We start from the raw sequence: 21,497 nt of genomic DNA, 5'->3' as shown, positions 1-21,497 counted from the left end.
TGGTGCCATCCTGAGAAATGGTTAACAAGCTTGTTCACTGTGTCAAAGTTCTCTTTCGTATTTATGAGATTTACTGTGACTGATCTCTTGACTTCGACGTCGTCTTCAGCAATCTGACTTGGCATATCTGGTCTTTCTGGCCATGATCTCTCTGTTTCCAGCAGATAACTTGGGCCTTGTATCCAAGTTTCACTCCTCATGAAGTTTTCAGCCTTCAATCCTCTTGAGGCTTGATCTGCTGGGTTTAATGAGGTGTTTACGTACCTCCATTGAGATGGTTGTGTAGCTTCTCTAATGGATGAGATTCTGTTTGCTACGAAGGTCTTGAAGCGTATCTTCTCATTCTCTATATACTTCAGCACCGTCGTGCTATCCGTCCAGAAGACAGATTCTTCTAATGGGAGCTGTAACTCTTTCCGCATCACCTGGTCAACTTTAACTGCAACAACCGCTGCCGTCAATTCCAGTCTCGGGATGGTGACCTGCTTCAGCGGAGCCACCCTGGATTTCCCCATGAGGAAGGCACAATGTTTCTGGCCCTGTTGATTTGTCAGCAAGAGGTAAGTAGCCGTGCCATAGCCATCCTCACTGGCGTCCGAGAAATGATGTAGTTGAGCCGTCTTTGTAACTCCGAAACTCGCGGGCTTGATGCATCTACTGACGTTGAAGCTAGAAAGTTGTTGCAAATCTGTCAACCATCTGTGCCATCTCTGAGCTTGACCTTCTGGGATATCTTCATCCCATCCTCTCTTGTCTCTACACAGCTCTCGTAGCATCAGCTTCACCGGCAGAATGAGTGGTGCCAGGAATCCAAGAGGGTCGTAGATGGAACTGACCACGGAGAGAATCCCTCGTCTTGTGGATGGTCTTTCGTTCACCATTATCCTGAAGTTGAACGTGTCTGACTCGATGCACCATTGTACACCAAGAGCTCTCTCGATAGGAAGGACATCGTGGCTCAGGTCCAGATCTTTGACTTCAGTGGCTCTTTCCTTTTCTGGGATAGAAGCTAGAACTGCTCTGCTGTTGCTTATCCACTTAGTCAGATGGAATCCTCCATTCGAACACAGAGTTCTAAGGTCTCTTGACAGTGCGATGGCATCGTCTTCTGTTGACACGGACTTCAGACAGTCGTCGACATAAAAGTTTCTGAAGATTGCCTCCACAGCCTCTGATGGTGCTTTGCCTTTGCCATCTTCTGCAGTTTTTCTGAGAGCGTAGCTTGCACAGCTGGGAGATGATGTGGCTCCGAACAAGTGTACGGCCATTCTACATTCCACCATCGCTTGACTAACGTCGCCATCTGGCCACCAAAGGAAGCGCAGAAGATCAGCATCTTCATCAGGGATTCTAACTTGGTAGAACATTGATTCTATGTCTGCCATCATGGCAACGAGCTCTTGTCTAAACCTAGTCAAGACGCCAATGAGGGTATTAGTAAGATCAGGACCTTGAAGCAGCTGGTCATTCAGTGAAGTTCCTCTGAATGAGGCGGCGCAGTCAAACACTACACGGATCTTTTTCTTCTTTGGGTGATACACCCCGTGATGAGGAATGTACCAGACCCTTCCATCGTCTCTGTTCAACTGTTCCTTGGGCACTTTTACAGCATAGCCTTTTACTATGATGTTTCTCATGAAGTCTTTGTAGTCTGCGTGAAAGTCGGGGTTCTTGTTCAGCTTTCTCTTTAGACTGACGGCGCGTTGCTCTGCTACGCAGCGATTGTTCGGCATCTTCGCGGTCTGTCTTCTCAGTGGCAAACCAATGTGATAGTGGCCATCAATGAACTGTGTAGACCTTGTCATCAAACCCATGAACTGATGGTCTTCTTGTGACATCTCTGTCTTTTCCTCACAGCTGCGTTCTGAGAAGTCTGCATTGAACTGCTGTATCAACAGCTCTTCAATGCTTGCGATAGAGATGCGATTAACTGTGACGTTTTGCCGTTCCTCCTTGTTCGACTTGTGGCCATCATCTCTCCTTACCGGTCCATTGACTACCCATCCAAGGGCTGTCCTGACGGCGTAGGGTCCGTCATCCTTGCTGTTTATCACCTGCCATGGCTCCATAGTTTTGTAGGCATTGGCTCCAATTAATAGGCCAATTTCTGCTTCAATGTATGGGAGACGCACCTTTTCTAGGTAAGGCCATCTATCCACATCCTTCTGCAGGGCTAGGTTCCCTATTCTAACAGGAATCTCCCTCTGTGTGAAAACATTAGGCAGGTCTATGAAGTCCTTCTCTTCAAGTCCACACACTTCTAGGTCTGACAAGATATAACTTTGCATTGACTTCTCATGACCCATGGTGCGTAATAGGATTTCTGTTCTTCTGCCTCTAACGTTCAGCTGTCGCATGAGTGATTCTGTGCAGAATGTTGCTGAGCTACCTGGATCCATGAAGGCGTAAGTCTCCACAAGCTTCTTGCTCCTCTTAGACTTGATCTTTACTGGTACGATGGCAAGAATACAGTCACTGTCACCGGCCCCAGTGAGTCCACAAGTCTCTGGTTCTAGCGACACCAGAGCACTTGAAACAACCTTCTCGTCGGTATTGTTTTCTTCACTCTTCTTAGAGACTTGTTCTTCTTTATGGATATGCAGCAGACTGGGATGTTTCCGAGTGCACTCTCTGCATGTTGTTCTTTGCTTACAGTTTCTACTCAGGTGCCCCTGAGAGAGACATCCAAAGCATAGGCCGTTGCACTTCAGGAATTCGATTCTGCCCTTATGTGGCTGTGCTTTGATGTCGCTGCAGAAATCCAATGTATGATTCTTCTGGCAGAATAAGCATGGCTTCTGAAAGGCATTAGCAGACGTCACTGTGCTGCTCTTTTTGGGAGATGAGTTCTGGGGCCTTTCTTCCTCGGCCTGGGTGACGATAGTTGCAAAGCTGCTTCCCCTGGAACCACCTTTCCTGAGAGTCTTTGATTCAACAGGCTTGGCTTTCACTCTTCCATCGGTGGTCGGGCTGACATCTTGGATGTTTCCAAACAATGGGTCCCTAGCAATTTTAGCCTGTTTGTCTATGAAGTTCACTAAGTCTGCAAACCTGGCTCTACTTTTCCGTCTCTCCATTATCTCAAAGGCTGTTCTTCTCCATTGTTCTCTCATCCTATAAGGAAGCTTAGAGATGATGATTCTCATAGTCGTAGGATTGTCCATCTCTTCCATGAATTCAACATCCTCCATGGTGTTGCGACATCCTATGAGGAAAAGAACATATGCGTTCAATGCCTCTCCGTCCTCCGATCTGATCTGTGGCCACTTGGTAGCCTTTTCGATATATGCAGTGGCTATCTTCAGCTCGTTACCATAGCGCTCCTGCAGCAACTTCCTGGCTTCTATGTATCCCCGGTCCGGTCTCATGTGTTCACAGCTTCTGACCAGGTCTTGTGGCTTACCACTGGTGTACTGTCCCAGGTAGTACAACTTATTACTGCTGCTCTCTGTTTTGGAGTCAATGGCTTGTTCAAAGGATCTGATGAAGGGCTTATACTTGAGTGGGTCGCCTTGGAACACTGGTATGTCTCTTTGAGGGAGTCGAAACAGATTCTGTTGTTTTACAAGCATCTCTGTAATTTCGTTCTGACGTTGCATCACTCGGTATAGGCTTCTCCCTGTGTCTTCAGGCCTCTGGTGGTCATCAGCAGGGTCTAGTCTAGACCGTCTGACGTCTGGGGTAGCATCACGTGCTCCTGTTAGTGGAGAGGCCACTCTTTCACGCTGTAATGCCAGGGGATTGCCTTTGGGCTCTGTTGTAACTCTTGAAGGTGCCCTGGATCCAACTCTATGTGACGACGTTGACTGGCAGTGGCTCCCGCCATCCCGTGAGCCTTCATAATCTTCGTACGCACTCAACCTGGCGTCTGAGACCTCGATAGCTGTTTTTATCTCCAGCTGTTCTTTCTTTGCCTGCACCTGGGCCCGTTGGGCCTGCAGTTGGGCCTCTTCCCGTTCAAGAGCTTGCTTCTCCGCTAAAGATGCTGCGCGCGCCATCAACGCCGCCCGTTCAGCCTCCGCTCTCAAGCGTCGCGACGAGCTTGTGGTAGAAGCGACTGACCTGCGTCCAGAAACAGAGCTACCTTCTTTTCGATTTTTGCTCGGTCTGGCGGAAGTCTCTGAAATGCTATCGTCTGGTCCGACTTCATCGTCAACTTTATCTTTCTCTGCTGTATCAGCGTCTTAACGAATCTTTAACATCCACTGTTCCGTGGCCTTGATATAGTCCTTAATGCTGGTTGATTTAAGATCAAACCAGTTGTGCTGATCAGCGTTTCCCTCTTCTTCAGGCAGAAGTGCTAATACATCTTCATTGAGTACATTAAATTCTTCATGCAGCTTGGAGAAATCGTAATACATCATGTCTTCAGCTTTCTTAATATTAGCATTATCTTCCATGAGACGATCGATTATCTTCATTTTTCCAGTTATCTGAGCTAATTTAGCCTTCCTTGCACCTATGCTTCTATGTAACTTCTCTTCCATTGCCTTTGGGGTGAGCTTTATTTCCCTCTTCTGGCCAGCAATCTTTCTGGCTGATGGAAGCTCCTGGCTCCGTAAGGCCTCGGCCATTTTACCCGCAGCTCTTATTTAGCTTCTCAATAGAATGAACAAAGCAAGTAGCAGTCACTGTACCTTTGCTTTCTTATATTGTCGTCTGGCTCCGTGACCATTCTGGTATACGTTCGCCGACGATTCCGTCCCTTCCTTCTTTGGGAGCAAGTTTTTGACTAATATAGTGGCGCTTCTTAGTTTCCAAACAGGCAGCCACTGAGCTGTGGGGTTTTTAACAACGAGTAGACGCGTGTCGAAATAAAACGTTCCCAAACGTAGCTTTGTCTTTTAAACTGTTTACTGTAACACTTAATAAACGGAATTACAAAGCAAACACGTATAAACGAACACGGTCAAAAACTGTACTGCTCCAAACCTCGCAGCTTCTGCCTCCTTCAACCACGTGCAGTTTAAACTGTAAAATGGCTGCACCCATGTGTGGCTTAGGGACTGTTCCATTATGGCAAGAATGAAGGGGGTGTCTCAGACTATACTACTGGAGCAAGAAAATAGGGGGTTTCTTAATACAATAAGTTGGTCAGGTAAATTAACTGTATTATGCCATTTAACCACTATTTTAAAGTATTTTCTTAAGCTTTTATGGCTCTTACAGTGTGAAAAAACCTTCAGACCTCATTTTAAGTTCAAAACCATCAAATTAATTAATTTAACAAAAGACAAATAAGTAACAATCATATAATTTAGTTATATATTTCAGTAGAAACCCTTCCATGTAAATCTATGATTGGAAAAAATAAAAGGTTAACACTTCGTAAATATTTTTTTAATATTACGCAGTGTGTCTTTTCTTCTTTAATTTCTTATCAAAACTATGATCTGGGTGTGTCAAACTGATTTTTTTTCTCTTTCTTAAGATTTTCAAACTGTCTTGTTCCTTCTCTGAGAGATTATCAAAATGACTCTCAGATTCAAACAGAACAGTTCTTTTTATATCCCAGAAAATAATTACTGGGATATCCTGGACTTTGAATAAACGACTACTCAAATTTATTCACTCGCAACAGATAAATCTCTATTGCCCAAGCTTTGAAGGTGGAAATCTAGTCCAGTGTTATAATTAACTAGCACTTTTTCCCCTTGTTCCTCCTCCAGTCCTGAAGCTAGTGGCTCGTGCTGATGTACAGCCTACTTCAGGCTGTTTATGTGTGATCTAGGACAGTGTCAGTAAGCTCTTTCACCAAAGTGGGAGCACCACAATCAAGTCTAACCCTGTCCTCACTAACACATCCAGACATTTGTGCTGTCAGCAAGGGTCACTGGATAGCAATCAGGGCCACTCCAGACCTGGGAAATCTGGTCCGTTTTAACTCTCCATAGCCTGAGGATGCTGCAGCAAATTCTAGTGCCCCATTGTCACTGCAGGTCAGTTAACGAGATTTCCTATTTGGTATGGTTCATTGCCACACAACATAGTGTATTTATCCACTGTGCTATCAGGACTAACATAAACAATTTATTGGTAAGTGTCCGGCATTGATGATTAGAATGTGACAATTTCATTAAAGGGGTAATTCTCTGACTGGGCACTGCTGACAGTGTCTCTCTCCTGCTGGCACTGCATATTGGAAATTCAGCCATTTGCTGCACACAATTTTCCATCCATTCAGAACAGAGTTGGACAATTATCTCTTAAGTGTAAACATATTTTCTGTTACAGGCATGGATTTCTGGAAAAAATCAGTCTCTGTTGGTAAACATATTTCACACCACAGGACATGCATTGTCTCCCGGAGTGAGACTCCACAAATTGATCCCATACTGGCACAAAAAACAGAACTCTACTCACAGGCCAAGAAAAACACAGCGATGTCCAAAATAGGTAAGATCACACCAGGACCTGTAAAATACAGCTGTTAAATTTAAAATGACTTTCATTAAATAAAATCACAGACACTGTTATTTGTGAAATACTGCACATTACTATACATTACGTCTTTGGCATTGATCATTTCAAATATCTACAGAAAACTTGTGAAAAGCCCTTGATACTGGCTGGAACTTTTTTTTAAATTTGTTCCTGGGATCTGGGTGTCGCTGGCAAGGCCAGCATTTATTGCCCATCCCTAATTGCCCTTGAGAAGATAGTGGTGAGCCGCCTTCTTGAACCGCTGCAGTCCGTGTGGTGAAGGTACTCCCACAGCGCTGTTAGGGAGGGAGTTCCAGGATTTTGACCCAGCGACGATAAAGGATCGACAAATCGACAATACACTTCCAAGTCAGGATGGTGTGTGACTTGGAGGGGAACTTGGAGGTGGTGGTGTTCCCATGCGCCTGAGACTGCCCTTGTCCTTCTAGGTGGTAGCGGTCGCGGGTTTGGGAGGTGCTGCCGAAGAAGCCTTGGCGAGTTGCTGCAGTGCATCTTGTAGATGGTACACACTGCAGCCACAGTACGCTGGTGGTAGAGGGAGTGAATGTTTAAGATGGTGGATGGGGTGCCAATCAAGTGGGCAGCTTTGTCCTGGATGATGTCGAGCTTCTTGAGTGTTGTTGGAGCTGTACTCATCCAGGTAAGTGGAGAGTATTCCATCACACTCCTTATTGTGCCTTGTAGATGGTGGAAAGGCTTTGGGGAGTCAGGAGGTGAGAGACTCGCTGCAGAATACCTAGCCTCTGACCTGCTTTTGTTGCCACAGTATTTAAGTGGCTGGTCCAGTTAAGTTTCTCATCAATGGTGACTCCGCCGGATGTTGATGGTGGGGGATTCAGCGATGCTAATGCTGTTGAATGTCATGGGGCGGTGGTTAGACTCTCGCTTGTTGGAGATAGTTATTGCCTGGCACTTGTGTGGCGCGAATGTTACCTGCCACTTATCAGCCCAAGCCTGAATGTCGTCCAGGTCTTGTTGCATGCGGGCATGGACTGCTTCATTATCTGAGGAGTTGCAAATGACACTGAACACTGTGCAGTCATCGGAGAACATCCCCATTTCTGAACTTATGTTGGAGGGAAGGTCATTGTTGAAGCAGCTGAAGATGGTTGGGCCTAGGACACTGCCCTGAGGAACTCCTGCAGCAATGTCCTGGGGCTGTGATGATTGACTTCCAACCACTACAACCATCTTCCTTTGTGCTAGGTATGACTCCAGCCAGTGGAGAGTTTTCTCCCCGATTCCCATTGACTTCAGTTTTACTAGGGCTCCTTGATGCCACCTGATATACCTATCAATTCCTCCAATAAAAGGCGAAGAGTTACGAAGGTGACTAAAGGTTTTTATTGACTAAATAACAGAGCCCACTCTCGTGGGTGATCCGATCCAAGCAGGAGGAATACCAGCCAGTCGCTCACCTTTATACCTGGCCTGGTGGGTGGAGCCAAGGCGGAGTCGGCAGTGGTCATCCCAGGTATAGCAGTGTGGCAAGAGGCGACCTCGTACCGTGATACAATAGTGGTCAGTGATACAGTTATAACGAACAGTGGTGAACAGTGCTAACTGCTAACAGTGATACGATAGTGAACGTGGTTTACCACATTCACCCCTTGTTTAGAATTAAGTCCGGCGGGGTGAAGTGTACTACCAATTCTGGTAGGTCAGTCTGTCCGGAGGCTTCGTAAGCCTCTCCGATCGCCGCAGCGGTGGTGTTGCCTTATCCGGTGCTGGTGCCTTATCCGGTGTTGATGCTGGTGTTTGCGTGGTCGGCGAGGGCTCGTGGGGTTCCGGCATGCCGTCTACCTGGGCTGAGGTTGGGGGGGGTGGTGGCGGTGTTTCCGGATCGGCTGAGGGTGCGAGGTCTCGTAGGGAGACAGTGTCCTCCCGCCCGTCTGGGTACGCCACGTAGGCGTACTGGGGGTTGGCGTGCAGGAGGTTCACCCTCTCGACCAGGGGGTCCGTTTTATGGGCCCTCACGTGTTTCCGCAGCCAGACCGGCCCCGGGGCGGTCAGCCAGGTTGGTAGAGTGGTTCCCGTAGTCGACTTCCTGGGGAAAACGAACATTCGTTCATGGGGGGTGGTGTTAGTGGCCGTGCAAAGTAATGACCGGATGGAGTGCAGCGCTGTCGGGAGGACTTCTTGCCAGCGGGAGGTTGGGAGGCCCTTAGACTTTAAGGCTAAGAGGACGGCCTTCCATACCGTCGCGTTCTATCTTTCCACCTGACCGTTACCTCTGGGGTTGTAGCTGGTGGTCCTGCTTGCTGCAATACCTCTCTCTAGGAGGAATTGCCGGAGTTCCTCGCTCATGAAGGAGGAGCCCCGGTCGCTGTGTATATAGTTCGGGAACCCGAACAAGGCGAAGAGGGCATTCAGGCACTTAATGACCGTGCTACTGGTCATGTCGGGGCAGGGGAAGGCAAAGGGGAAACGGGAGTACTCATCAACGATGTTGAGGAAGTACACATTACGGTCAGAGGACGGGAGGGGCCCCTTAAAGTCGATGCTCAGGCGCTCGAAGGGGCGGGTGGCCTTGATCAGGCTTGCTCGGTCCGGCCTATAGAAGTGCGGTTTGCACTCCGCACAGGTCTGGCAGTTCCTGGTCATGGTCCTGACCTCCTCGATGGAGTAGGTCAGGTTGCGGGCCTTAATGAAATGGTAGAGTCTGGTGACTCCGGGGTGGCAGAGCTGGTCGTGGAGGGTCTGAAGCCTATCGATATGCGCGCTGGCGCATGTCATTCGTGAAAGGGCATCAGGGGATTCGTTCAGCTTGCCTGGCCGGTACAAGATCTCATAATCGTAGGTGGAGAGCTCGATTCTCCATCTCAAAATCTTGTCATTCTTGATTTTGCCCTTCAGCTTGTTATTAAACATGAAAGCCACCGAACGCTGGTCGGTGAGGAGGGTAAATCGTTTGCCTGCCAGGTAGTGCCTCCAGCGCCGTACTGCCTCCACGATCGCCTGGGCCTCTTTCTCGACCGACGAATGTCGGATCTCGGGGCCCTGTAGGGTCCTTGAGAAGAAGGCCACTGGCCTCCCCTCCTGGTTTAGGGTGGCGGCTAAGGCGAAGTCGGATGCGTCGCTCTCCACCTGGAAGGGGATGGACTCGTCCACTGCGTGCATCGTGGCCTTGGCTATGTCTCCCTTAATGAGGGAGAAGGCCGCGCACGCCTCCTCCGTGAGGGGGAAGGAAGTGGCTTTCAGGAGGGGTCTGGCTTTGTCCGCGTAATTGGGTACCCATTGGGCATAGTAGGCGAAAAGCCCCAGGGTTCTCCTAAGTGCTTTAGGGCAGTGGGGGAGGGGTAGCTCCATGAGGGGGCGCATTCTTTCTGGGTCGGGGCCGATGATTCCGTTCTCCACTACGCAGCCGAGGATGGCAAGGCGCGTGGTGTTAAACACGCATTTCTCCTTATTGTAGGTGAGGTTCAGCCGTTGGGCCGTACGGAGGAATTTCTCCAGATTCGCGTCATGTTCCTGCCGGTCGCGGCCGCAGATAGTGACGTTATCTAGGTAGGGGAATGTAGCCTGCAGTTCGTTCTGGTCAACCATCTGGTCCATCTCCCTTTGGAAGACCGAGACCCCATTAGTGACACCGAAGGGGACCCTAAGGAAGTGGTATAGGCGCCCATTCGCCTCGAAGGCGGTATACTGGCGGTCCTCAGGGTGGATAGGGAGTTGGTGGTAGGCCGACTTCAGGTCGATGGTCGAGAATACTTTATACTGTGCAATCTGATTGACCATGTCAGATATGCGGGGGAGGGGGTATGCGTCCAGCTGGGTATATCTGTTTATGGTCTGGCTGTAGTCGATGACCAGGCGGTTTTTATCGCCGGTCTTTACGACTATGACCTGGGCACGCCAGGGGCTGCTGCTCCCCTCGATAATGCCCTCTTTCAGGAGGCGCCGCACCTCAGAGCTAATGAAGGCTCTGTCCCCGGCGCTATACCGCCTGCTCTTGGTAGCGACGGGTTTGCAGTCAGGGGTAAGGTTAGCAAACAGAGAGGGTGGCGGGACCTTGAGGGTGGAGAGGCTGCAGGTGTTACGCGGTGGGCGGTTTAACGTTTGCTGGTTGTTGACTGTGAGTGGGGGGAGGGGTCCACCGTATGCTAGGGTTACGCTTTGGAGGTGGGATTGGAAGTCCAGCCCTAGTAGGACGGCAGCGCAGAGATGGGGGAGGACGAGGAGTTTAAAGTTTTTATACTCCGTGCCCTTAACTGACAGGGTCACGACACAGTAGCCGCTGATGTCCGTGGCGTGGGACCTCGATGCCATCGAGATTCGGCTGCGCGTTGGTAGGACAGAGAGGGAGTAGTGGCTCACCGTGTCTGGGTGGATGAAGCTCTCCGTGCTTCCGCTGTCGAACAGGCAGGTCGTGGCGTGGCCGTTCACTTTGATGTCCATCATTGACTTGGACAGATGGTGCGGGCGGGCTTGGTCCAGGGTGACGGAAGCTAGTGTGTAGCTGAGCGAGTCGTTGTCATCTGCGGGCGAGGCGGTCGGGCGTGGTGAGTAAAATGGCGTCTCCCACGAGGTAGGGCAAAATGACGGAGAAGATGGCTGCCCCCGTAGCTCACATGAGGCACTATTGGGGTCGGTTGCCTTAATCAAAGATGGCCGCCCCATGACTCATGTGTGGGGATGCTGGCCTCAGTTGCCCTAAACAAAGATGGCCGCCCCCATGACTCATGTGTGGGGATGCTGGCCTCAGTTGCCCTAAACGAAGATGGCCGCCCCCATAGTTCGCATGCGGCACTGCTGGCCTCTGAGGATCCGCTCCTGCAGGCCTTGGAGAAGTGGCCTTTCTTCAGGCAGGTTTTGCATATGGAGTTCTTGGCTGGGCAGCGCGACCTCGGGTGCTTCTCCTGGCCACAAAAAACAGCCGGCGGCCCGATCGCGGATGCCCGATGTCGGGGCCGGTGCCGGGGGTGGCGGGGCCGGTCGGGTCCGGGACGCCGACGCAGAGGTAGGTCCCGGGGGCGGCGCTGGGAAGGGTGCTGTGGTAGGGGTCGGGCCCGAGTCCCAGGGTCGCGAGCAGTACCTGGTGAATGCTTCCTGATCTTGGTGGGCCACTTCCAGGGAGATAGCGAGGGCTTCAGCTTTTTCCATGCTGAGGTCTTTAGCTTCCAGCAGTCTTTGCCGTGAGTACTCGGACCGTAGGCCTTTCAGGAATGCGTCGCGGATATTATCTTCAGTATTTTCGGCTGCCGACACCGATTTAAAGTCACAGTTCCTGGCGAGTGCATATAGCGCCTGTGAGAATTCGGCTACTGATTCTCCTGGCTGTTGCGGCCGTGATCTTAGGAGGTGCCTAGCGTACATGTAGTTTACCGGGGTCCGGTACTTCTGTTTCAGCAGGTTGATGGCGGTCTCGTAGGTAGTCATGTCCTCGATGAGCGTGTATACTCTCGGGCTCAGTTGTGCCTGCAGGACACTTAGTTTGGATGCCTGAGGGACGCTGGATTCTCTCAGGTATGATTCGAAGCAGACCAGCCAGTGTTTAAAGTCTGCGGCTGAGTTTGCTGCTCGTGGGTTCAGGTCCAGGTACGGTGGTCTGAGGGCTCGCAGCCAAGCTGGCTGGTGTGGCTGTGCTCCTGGGAGCTGCGCTGGTGGCTCCTCCGCCGGTTGTGACTCGTTGTCGGACATCATTAAATTTAGTCAATAAAATTGATATACCTATCAATTCCTCCAATAAAAGGCGAAGAGTTACGAAGGTGACTAAAGGTTTTTATTGACTAAATAACAGAGCCCACTCTCGTGGGTGATCCGATCCAAGCAGGAGGAATACCAGCCAGTCGCTCACCTTTATACCTGGCCTGGTGGGTGGAGCCAAGGCGGAGTCGGCAGTGGTCATCCCAGGTATAGCAGTGTGGCAAGAGGCGACCTCGTACCGTGATACAATAGTGGTCAGTGATACAGTTATAACGAACAGTGGTGAACAGTGCTAACTACTAACAGTGATACGATAGTGAACGTGGTTTACCACACCACCCTCAGTCAAATGCTGCCTTGATGTCAAGGGCAGTCACTCTCACTTCACCTCTGGAACTCAGCTCCTTTGTCCATGTTTGGACCAAGGCTGTAATGAGGTCTGCAGCCAAGTGGTCTTGGCAGAACCCAAACTGTGAGCAGGTTATTGGTAAGTGCCGCTTGATAGCACTGTTGACGACACCTTCCATTACTTTGCTGATGATTGAGAGTAGACGGATGGGGTGGTAATTGGCTGGATTGGATTTGTCCTGCTTTTTGTGGACAGGACATACCTGGATAGTTTTCCACATTGTCGGATAGATGCCAGTGTTGGAGCTGTACTGGAACAGCTTGGCTAGAGGCGCGGCTAGGTCTGGAGCACAAGTCTTCAGCATGACAGCCGGGATGTTGTCAGGGCCTATAGTCTTTGCTGTATCCAGTGCGCTCAGCCATTTCTTGATATCATGTGGAGTGAATCGTATTGGCTGTAGACTGGCTACTGTGATGGTGGGGACACGGTGGCACAGTGGTTAGCACTGTTGCCTCACAGTGCCAGGGACCCGGGTTCGAATCCGGCCTCGGGTGACTGTCTGTGTGGAGTTTGCACATTCTCCCCGTGTTTGCATGGGTTTTCTCCGGGTGCTCCGGTTTCCTCCCACAGTCCAAAGATGTGCGGGTTAGGTTGATTGGCTATGATAAATTGACCCTTAGTGTTAGGGGGATTAAATACATGGGGTTACGGGGATAGGGTGGGATATGTGTTGGTGTAGGGGTTACGGGGATCGGGTGGGATATGTGTCGGTGCAGACTCGATGGGCCGAAATGGCCTCTATCTGCACTGTGGGGTTTCTGTGATTTCTGTGATCAGGAGGAGGCTAAGATTGAACCCCAAGATTTGAAAACACTGTGGTGATAAAAACATAACAAGTGCCACTTTTGACATCAGAAATCACAGTCATATGCAGCCTTCTAAGATCCCTGATTTTAATCGCTCAACCATTGGTGGCGGTGCCTTCAGTTGCCAAGGCCCTAAGCTGTGGAATTCCCTCCCTAAACCTCTCTACCTCTCTCTCCTCCTTTAAGACGCTCCTTAAAACCTACCACTTTGATCTGTCCTAATTTCTCCTTATGTGGCTCGGTGTCAAATTTTGTTTGATAATGTTCCTGTGAAGTGCCTTGGAATGTTTTACTATGTTAAAGGCGCTATATAAATACAAGTTGTTGTTGTTGTTCTGAAAATAGGCAATTAAAACCAAATACTTTTCCTAAAGGGAGCCAACTATTAGTCCATTTTTCTAAAAAGGCTTAACTACAGATTAAATGAAATGAAAATACAAAATTGAGCAAGTGTTCCAGGTGCAACTATTGAAACATGTTTGTAATAAATATCTTGAAACTATTCCCAAGCACTCTTGGTATGGGTTTAGCTTTGAACTAAAACTAATGGGTGTGTTTGGTTCTATCCTGGAAAACACCAAATTTGCCAAAGTAAACTGGACCAGATGTACATTCTTCAGGTGGGTTGCATTTTACAAAACCTCTGCAAATGAATTTCCATTCCCACAGCCAGTTCCACATCTGTTCCCTTTAATATGTGTACTTTTATATTATGCTTTCAGTTTCCAAACTGTCACAACAAAGCTAAACAGTTTCAGTGCTGATTTCTTCTCCTCACTGCATTATGCAAGTACAGTACAAACAAGTTCAAAAAGTTCTGGATAATGTGTGCACATACACAAATACCTGAAATATTTTTACTGCCTTCGGGAAAATGATGTACCAGTGAATTGCCTCATAATCGCTGAATGTTAGAAATAGAGCTATACGTCCACTTACTGGTGTATTTGAAAAGCACCTCTTCTTAAGTGGTTGAACTGTTAGGGAGAAGCAACCTAGGAACCTAGGATAACAAATCCCTCATCCCACCCAACCTCTGCAACCTCCTCCAGCCCTCCATGTTGGTGCATATCCTCCACACTTCCTACTCTAGCCTCCTCTGCTTGCCCTGTCCTCCATTTCATGTTCAGGGACAGCCTTCAGCCACCTTGGTCCTACGCTCTGGAACTCTTTTCCTAAACTTCTCTGCCTAATTACCTCTCGCCCCACCTTGAAATGTTTCCTCAGAACCTAAGCGCTTCCTTTGATGATTCCTTTAGTCACCTCCCCTAATTGACCTATTACTGCTCAGCACCTGTATACACCTGAGTGAAGCACTTTGGAACTTTACTACTTTAAAAGGTCCTGTATAAAGGCGAGTTGTTGTGGTTGTCATTATATCCAAAAAGTCCTTTGGACATAAAACAAACTTTGTGTATACATAGAATTACATAAAACTCCAAAGAACAGCATATTAAAACAGCATTTTCCCAGTAAAAAGCACTGCTTTATCATGATTTGTCTGACTGGTAAATAGAAAAGATGTGCTTAACTTTATAACTGAACTGTTGTACAGCAATTTCTCCATATGGGAATGAAATTGGATGGCAGTACAAAACAGGGGATAGCCAATCGGCAGCTCATTTTACATCCCGTCTGATTTTCTTTTCTATTGTGGTGTAAAATGGAATTTTCTGGGTATGTGCTGGGAACCTTCCAGCCCCTGAGAATGTACTCAGAAAATTACCCCCATTATCCAAGTTTTTAAAAATACTGGGATGAATAAATAAAATAGTTGTAAGCAGGTTATTTCATTTGATCTGCAAGCACATAACTACAGGGTATAAGTATTCATTTAAGCAGCTTCTATAGAGAGTGAGACAAGAAAGAATAATTTTCCTATAGACCAGTTGGTATGTGGAATAAGCTTCCGGCTTAAGCAATTAGTGTTGTTAATTAGTACCTTCAAAAGGAACTGAACGAATATCTGGTTAGGAATGGAATTGAGTTTTATAAGATCTGCTTTGTACCGGTGCTTGTTTCAGTTGGATTCCAAGAAAGTGGCATCCATGATGCCTTTCAGCATTTCCATGACTAAACCCAGCTCCCTTATTCTAGCAGAAGATTCATTGGCTCAATTTTTCACGGGTCAACAATTCTGCCAATGGATAAGGGAACTGGACTTAGCAGTGGGCAGGATTTTCATTGGGCCATGGAGGTGGGATTGGAGGCGTGTGGGGGGTTAAAATCTCGAAATCGGGGGGCACGAACCCATCCGGCCCCCAACCTGCCTCCATGCCAGTTTCAAAGGAGGCGGGTACCCGACCTGTGCTGGGAGCCGCCTCCCCGACGTGGGAAGGGAATTAGTGCCAATTAATTGCCTGTTAACAGGTAGTTAACAGGCAGTTTTTAGCCTAATCCCTATTTTTATTCCTGAAGTGTGGGATTCCTGATGGCTCCAATCCACGCCAAGTTAGTGAGGTGGACCGTCGGGCTGAAGAGCTTGGAGGGTTCCAGATGTCCATTGTTCAGGTGAGTGATGGGTGTATGAGTGTAGAGGTAAGTGTGTTTGGTGTGTGTAAAGTGTTTAAAGAAGTTTTACTTACCTTTCCTTACCTTTACAGCCTTCCTTCCTTCAGGTCTCGGGAGTCCCTCATCTCACCGGCACAGAAAGCAGAATGGCCGCGAGCTGTCAAAAGTTGGAGCATTCAGCTTTCTGTTCTGGAGAGATCTATAAATCAGCCTGAGAGGAAGGAATTAACTTGGAGTACAGATTGTCAGTGTTTGACAGCTTCAAAGAGCTGTGAAACGCTGATATTTCATCTGTCAAAAGCTCTTGACAGATGAAATGTCAATCTGTGACGTCACCTGTTGCCAGGTGGCCCTTAATTGGCCTGCTGAGCCCGCTGGGCAGGCTCAACAAGGTCAATCAAGTGAAAATTGCGTGGGTTGGCCACAACTCGATGGAGGCGGGACTACAACCCCGAAAGTTGTAGTCCTGCCTCCTACACGCCTCCAGTATTAAAATCCAGTCCTAGGTCTCCTCGGCAACCGACAGCGGATCCAACAAGTTAATTTTAGTGTAATTGTCAGCTGCACAAGACCCATGTTTCATGACCTGTCACTGTGACACTAAACCAATATAAAACAGCTTGGCCTAGACTTTCTGCAAGATTTCCACCCAGATATCTGGGCGCGGTGGCCTGCAGAGGCCCAGAAGATTAGAATTTGGAGCTGGGAGCAGCACTCCTGCGCCTCCCGGCTCCACATTCAGCTAAGTATAGCATAAACACTTAGCTTGTTGGTTGCGGTCTGCAGTGGTCCCTTTAAATCCCGCATATAGGCCTGGTGTTCCTGAACGCAGCCAGCCCAGTGCCAGCTGCATTCTGGGCACCCCAGTATTCCAGAGGGGTCTCAAACAGGTGTCAGGCACTTGATTTGAGTATGCAAAGCACTAATGCCTCTTTCAGGTGTGGGCCTTGGACTCTTATTTTTTTCCCTATACCAATATGGCCGGCAGTACAATTCCGGCTTGTGATGAGCATGCACTTCTGGCTCACCATATTGGAGGCTTAACTGCCCATTTAGCACCTGAAAAGTAGGCACGGTGCCATCTAATTTCTAGGCTCTTGTCTCTGACCAATATTCCTCCCTCAGTGAACATCACCAAAAACAGATTAATTGGTCATTCATTCTTTTGCTGTTTTTGGAACGAAGCTGTATGCAAATTGACTACCACTGCTACCTATGTGTGAAAATTGTGACGACACCTTCAAAGTAATCCCTTGGTTGTAAAGTACTTTAAAATATCCTGAAGCTATAAGGCACTATATAAATGCAAGTTCTTTCTTTCCTAAATTCAAACGCTGTCAACCAGACACATAACTGAACCAATCACACAGCATGTCTACATTTGAAATGTGTAGTTTAGTAATCCCTTCAAACAAATTACTCAGAGACAGACTAACAGGCCTCAAAATATAGTATAGATTTAGGGTGGGATCTGACTTCTGTAAGTGCAGCTGTTTTTTGCATCAGCAACAATATTTTCTATTCAGTAAGGATTCAAAGTATGGACCTATCAGATTTTGCAGATTTACTGTCCCATATGTGTTAAAAGATTATTTATGTTTGACGGCATGGCTTGCATTGAACTTTCCATTCTCACCGCGTTTATATATCTCCCAAGAGCAAGCAGCTACAGTCCATTGGGCAGACTGGAATGTCACCACATTCTTCAGTTATTCTAGAATTTCCTATAATAGAAAACAAGGTTCCCCTCATGTAATGGATGAAAGCTTATTAGGTCTTAGCTGAGCCCATCTCCTTTCACCTTGAAGAACACACATAAATGAAAGGCAGGAGTGACCCAGCTGGTTCCCAGAAGCCTTAATTGACTCTTTAAGAAGTGAGCGAGGTAATAAGGGTTTGGCAAAGCTTGTCATAAAAAATAAAGAGAACGACTAAAGTACAGCAAACCACATGTTTGTTAGTTTGGCTAGTTGATGCGCCTCAATAACTTCAAGGCTCAAAGTTAACTGGATAAAACAAGGCTTTTATTAGCAAAGAAAGATGCCTGTGTCTTCACCTAGCATTCTGCTGTTCTGCTGCAAGACAAGCCTGGGCTTGTCTTAAGTAGGGCCAGGTATGGGCGGAGCCGACACACCCAATGGGGAGAAAGGGGGCGGTGCACTATATACAATACAAGGTAAAACACAGGAGCAGGCAATACAATATATGTAGTTAAATACAGAGTCTGATGAATGACATATTTCATCACATTCACCCCTTCTACAGATTTAGTCTGTCCGGGGGTGTGATAGTCCTCTGTGACCGACGTAACGGTTGCGGTGCCGCGGGTGCCGGCTGGGTGTCCCGGGTGACCTCCTGGGTCTCTGCCAGGGGCGCCACCGGGGTTGTTGAAGGAGTAGGTGGTGGGGGTACCGTTGGCTGGTGTTCTTCCGGGGGTGATGATAGAATAGTGGGTGGAGTGGGTGGGTAATAGTTGTTGTGGTTGTTGTCGTTGTTGCTGTTGTTGTTGTAGTCGTTGTCGTTGTTGCTGTTGTTACCGGCTGGGGCGAGGTCTTTTATGGACACAGTGTCCTCCCGTCTGTCGGCGTGCCGGACATACGCATATTGTGGGTTGGCGTGGAGCAGGTGCACTGGCTCCACGAGAGGGTCCATCTTGTGGCCCCTCACATGTTTCCGCAAAAGTACCAGACCTGGGGTGGAGAGCCATGACGGTATGGATACACCTGAGGTGGATTTCCGGGGAAACACAAACATTAGCTCATGAGGCGTGGCATTAGTGGCGGTACACAATAGTGACCGTATTGAGTGGAGCACATCTGGGAGGACTTCCTGCCAGCGGGAGATAGGGAGGCCCTTGGTCCTTAGAGTTAGGGTGACTGCCCTCCATACTGTCCCGTTCTCTCGCTCCACCTGACCGTTACCCCGGGGGTTGTAGCTGGTGGTACGGCTCGTGGCAATCCCCTTGGACAGCATGTACTGGCGTAGCTCTTCACTCATGAAGGACGCCCCCCTATCCGTGTGGATATAGCTTGGCATACCGAACAGGCAGAACAGGCTGTTGAGGCATTTAATGACCGTGGCGCTGGTCATGTCTGGGCAGGGGAAGGCGAATGGGAAACGGGAGTATTCGTCCACAATGTTCAGGAAGTAAACATTGCGGTCGACGGACAGAAGGGGGCCCTTGAAATCTAAGCTAAGCCGCTCAAAGGGCCGTGTAGCTTTGATTAGGTGGGCTCTATCAGGGCGGTAGAACCGAGGCTTGCACTCAGCGCAAGTGCGGCAGTTCCTGGTCAGAGACCGAACTTCCTCAATCGAGTAGGGTAAGTTGCGGGACTTTATGAAGTGGAACAGCCGTGTGACCCCTGGGTGGCAGAGGTCGTTGTGGAGGGTCTGTAGCCAATCCCCGGTGGTGTTGGCACATATCCCTCGTGAGAGGGCGTCGGGGGATTCGTTAAGGGCCCCCGGCCGGCATATGATGTCGTACTCGAAGGTGGAGAGCTCGATCCGCCACCTAAGAATCTTATCATTTTTAATCTTCCCCCTCTGTTTATTATTGAACATAAACGCTACCGACCGCTGGTCGGTAAGTAGGGTGAAGCGTTTGCCGGCTAGGTAGTGCCGCCAGTGGCGCACTGCCTCCACGATGGCTTGGGCTTCCTTTTCCACGGAGGAGCGTCTGATCTCGGGCCCCTGGAGGGTCCTCGAGAAGAAAGCTACAGGCCGCCCCGCCTGGTTGAGGCTGGCCGCCAAGGCAAAGTCAGACGCATCACTTTCCACTTGAAAGGGAGTGTTCTCGTCCACTGCCTGTAGCGTGGCCCGCTCAATATCCTGCTTAATGCTTTTGAAGGCAGCATGGGCCTCAGCAGAGAGCGGGAAAGAGGATGCTTTCAAGAGGGGGCGGGCTTTATCAGAGTAGTTAGGGACCCATTGGGCATAATACGAGAATAACCCCAGGCACCTTTTCAGGGCTTTGGGAGTGTTGGGCAGGGGCAGCTCCCGTAGGGGGCGCAATCGGTCGGGGTCTGGTCCGATTTCCCCATTCTCCACCACGCTGCCTAGTATGCAGAGGCGCGTGGTGTTGAAAACGCACTTGTCCTTGTTGTAAGTGAGGTTGAGTTTTTGTGTGGTTTTCAGAAACCTCGCGAGGTTTGAGTCGTGGTCCTGTTGGTTGTGGCCGCAGATGGTGACGTTGTCGAGATAGGGGAAGGTTGCCTGCAAGTGGTGGTCATCGACCATGCGGTCCATCTCCCTCTGAAAGACCGAGACCCCATTCGTCACCCCAAAGGGGACTCTGAGGAACTGGTAGAGGCGTCCGTTTGTCTCGAAGGCGGTGTACGAACGGTCCTCTGGTCTGATAGGGAGCTGGTGGTACGCTGACTTGAGGTCGATAGTGGAGAACACCCGGTATTGGGCGATTTGGTTCACCATCTCGGATATGCGGGGTAGCGGGTAGGCGTCTAGTTGGGTATAGATGTTGACTGTTTGACTATAGTCAATCACCATCCGCTTCTTCTCGCTACCCCTCACCACCACCACTTGGGCGCGCCGCGGGCTGTTGCTGCGTTCAATAATGCGCTCCCTCAGGAGCCTGTCTACCTCGGTCGCGATAAACCGCCTGTCCTCCCAGCTGCACCTCCTGCTTTTGGTCGCTATTGGCCGGCAGTTAGGGGTAAGGTTCGCGAATAGCGAAGGCGGCTTTACCTTCAGGGTAGCCAGACCGCACACTGTGAGGGGTGGCTGGGTCCCACCGAAATTGAGCATGATGCTTTGGTGGTGGCACTGAAAATCCAGGCCCAAGATCACGCTCACACATAAATCCCTCATAATTAAGTTTAAAATTATTATATACAGTGCCTTTAACGGACAATCGTACCGCGCAGTAACCCGCAATAGTCGATATCTGGGTTTTGTCGGCCATAGAGATCGTGCCCTGAGTAGGGACTATAGTTGGAGAGAGTCGTTGTACCAGACCAGGGTGAATGAAGCTCTCCGTGCTCCCACTGTCAATTAAACATTTAACCTTGCACCCGTTTACCTCGATGTCCACCATCGATTTGGATAGTGGGTGCGGTCTGGACTGGTCCACTGTGATCGATGCCACTGTAGGGCCCTGATTGGGACAAGATGGTGGGCCACACGAGGCCGGGTAAGATGGCGTCCACGATGTCTGCTCGCGAGATGGCGGACCCCACGAGGTCGGACAAGATGGCGTCCAAGATGGCCGCTCCCACGGCGCGCACGCGGCGGTGGGGGGTTTGCCTGCGGGGTTCCCTCTGCACACCTTCCCAAAGTGCCCCTTCTTACCGCACTTACAGCAGGTGGTGCCTTTCGCCGGGCACAGGTTCCTGGTGTGCTTTGGCTGCCCGCAGAAGTAGCATTTGGGGCCCCGATGCATCGCGGCGGTCGTAGGGCTTCTGGGGGGAGAGCAGGGCCCCGACGGTGTTGGGCTACCGGGCGGGGAAGCAGAGGCGGCGTGGGCCATGCGGTCTGAAGAGTAGGAGTCAGAGTTCTTCTGAGCCACATCCAGCGATCGCGCTGTGTCCACAGCCTGTGTCAGATCTAGGCCCGTTTTCTCTAGCAGTCTCTGCCGGATGTAATTAGAGCTAAGGCCTGCGATAAAGGCATCCCAAGTAAGCTCGTCTGTGTATACCGTGGCTTTCACGTCTTTGCATTTGCAGTCT

General features: G+C 49.4%; 1 protein-coding gene across 1 annotated transcript in view; it reads left to right on the top strand.

Annotated features, from left to right (window-relative positions):
• The window catches only part of LOC147112781 (uncharacterized), a 445,258-nt gene that overhangs the window by 64,133 nt on the left and 359,628 nt on the right, over positions 1-21,497 (top strand). The window contains 1 exon segment of the mRNA XM_085997401.1: positions 6,235-6,396. Coding sequence (XP_085853527.1) covers positions 6,235-6,396 — 162 coding nt within the window.

Source organism: Somniosus microcephalus, chromosome 9 (genome assembly GCF_052327205.1).
Source record: "Somniosus microcephalus isolate GS21.2 chromosome 9, FLI_Smic_1.0, whole genome shotgun sequence".
Taxonomy (NCBI): Eukaryota; Metazoa; Chordata; class Chondrichthyes; order Squaliformes; family Somniosidae; genus Somniosus; species Somniosus microcephalus.
Note: the sequence above shows the minus strand (reverse complement) of the source record. Positions and strands in the feature narration are given on the sequence as shown.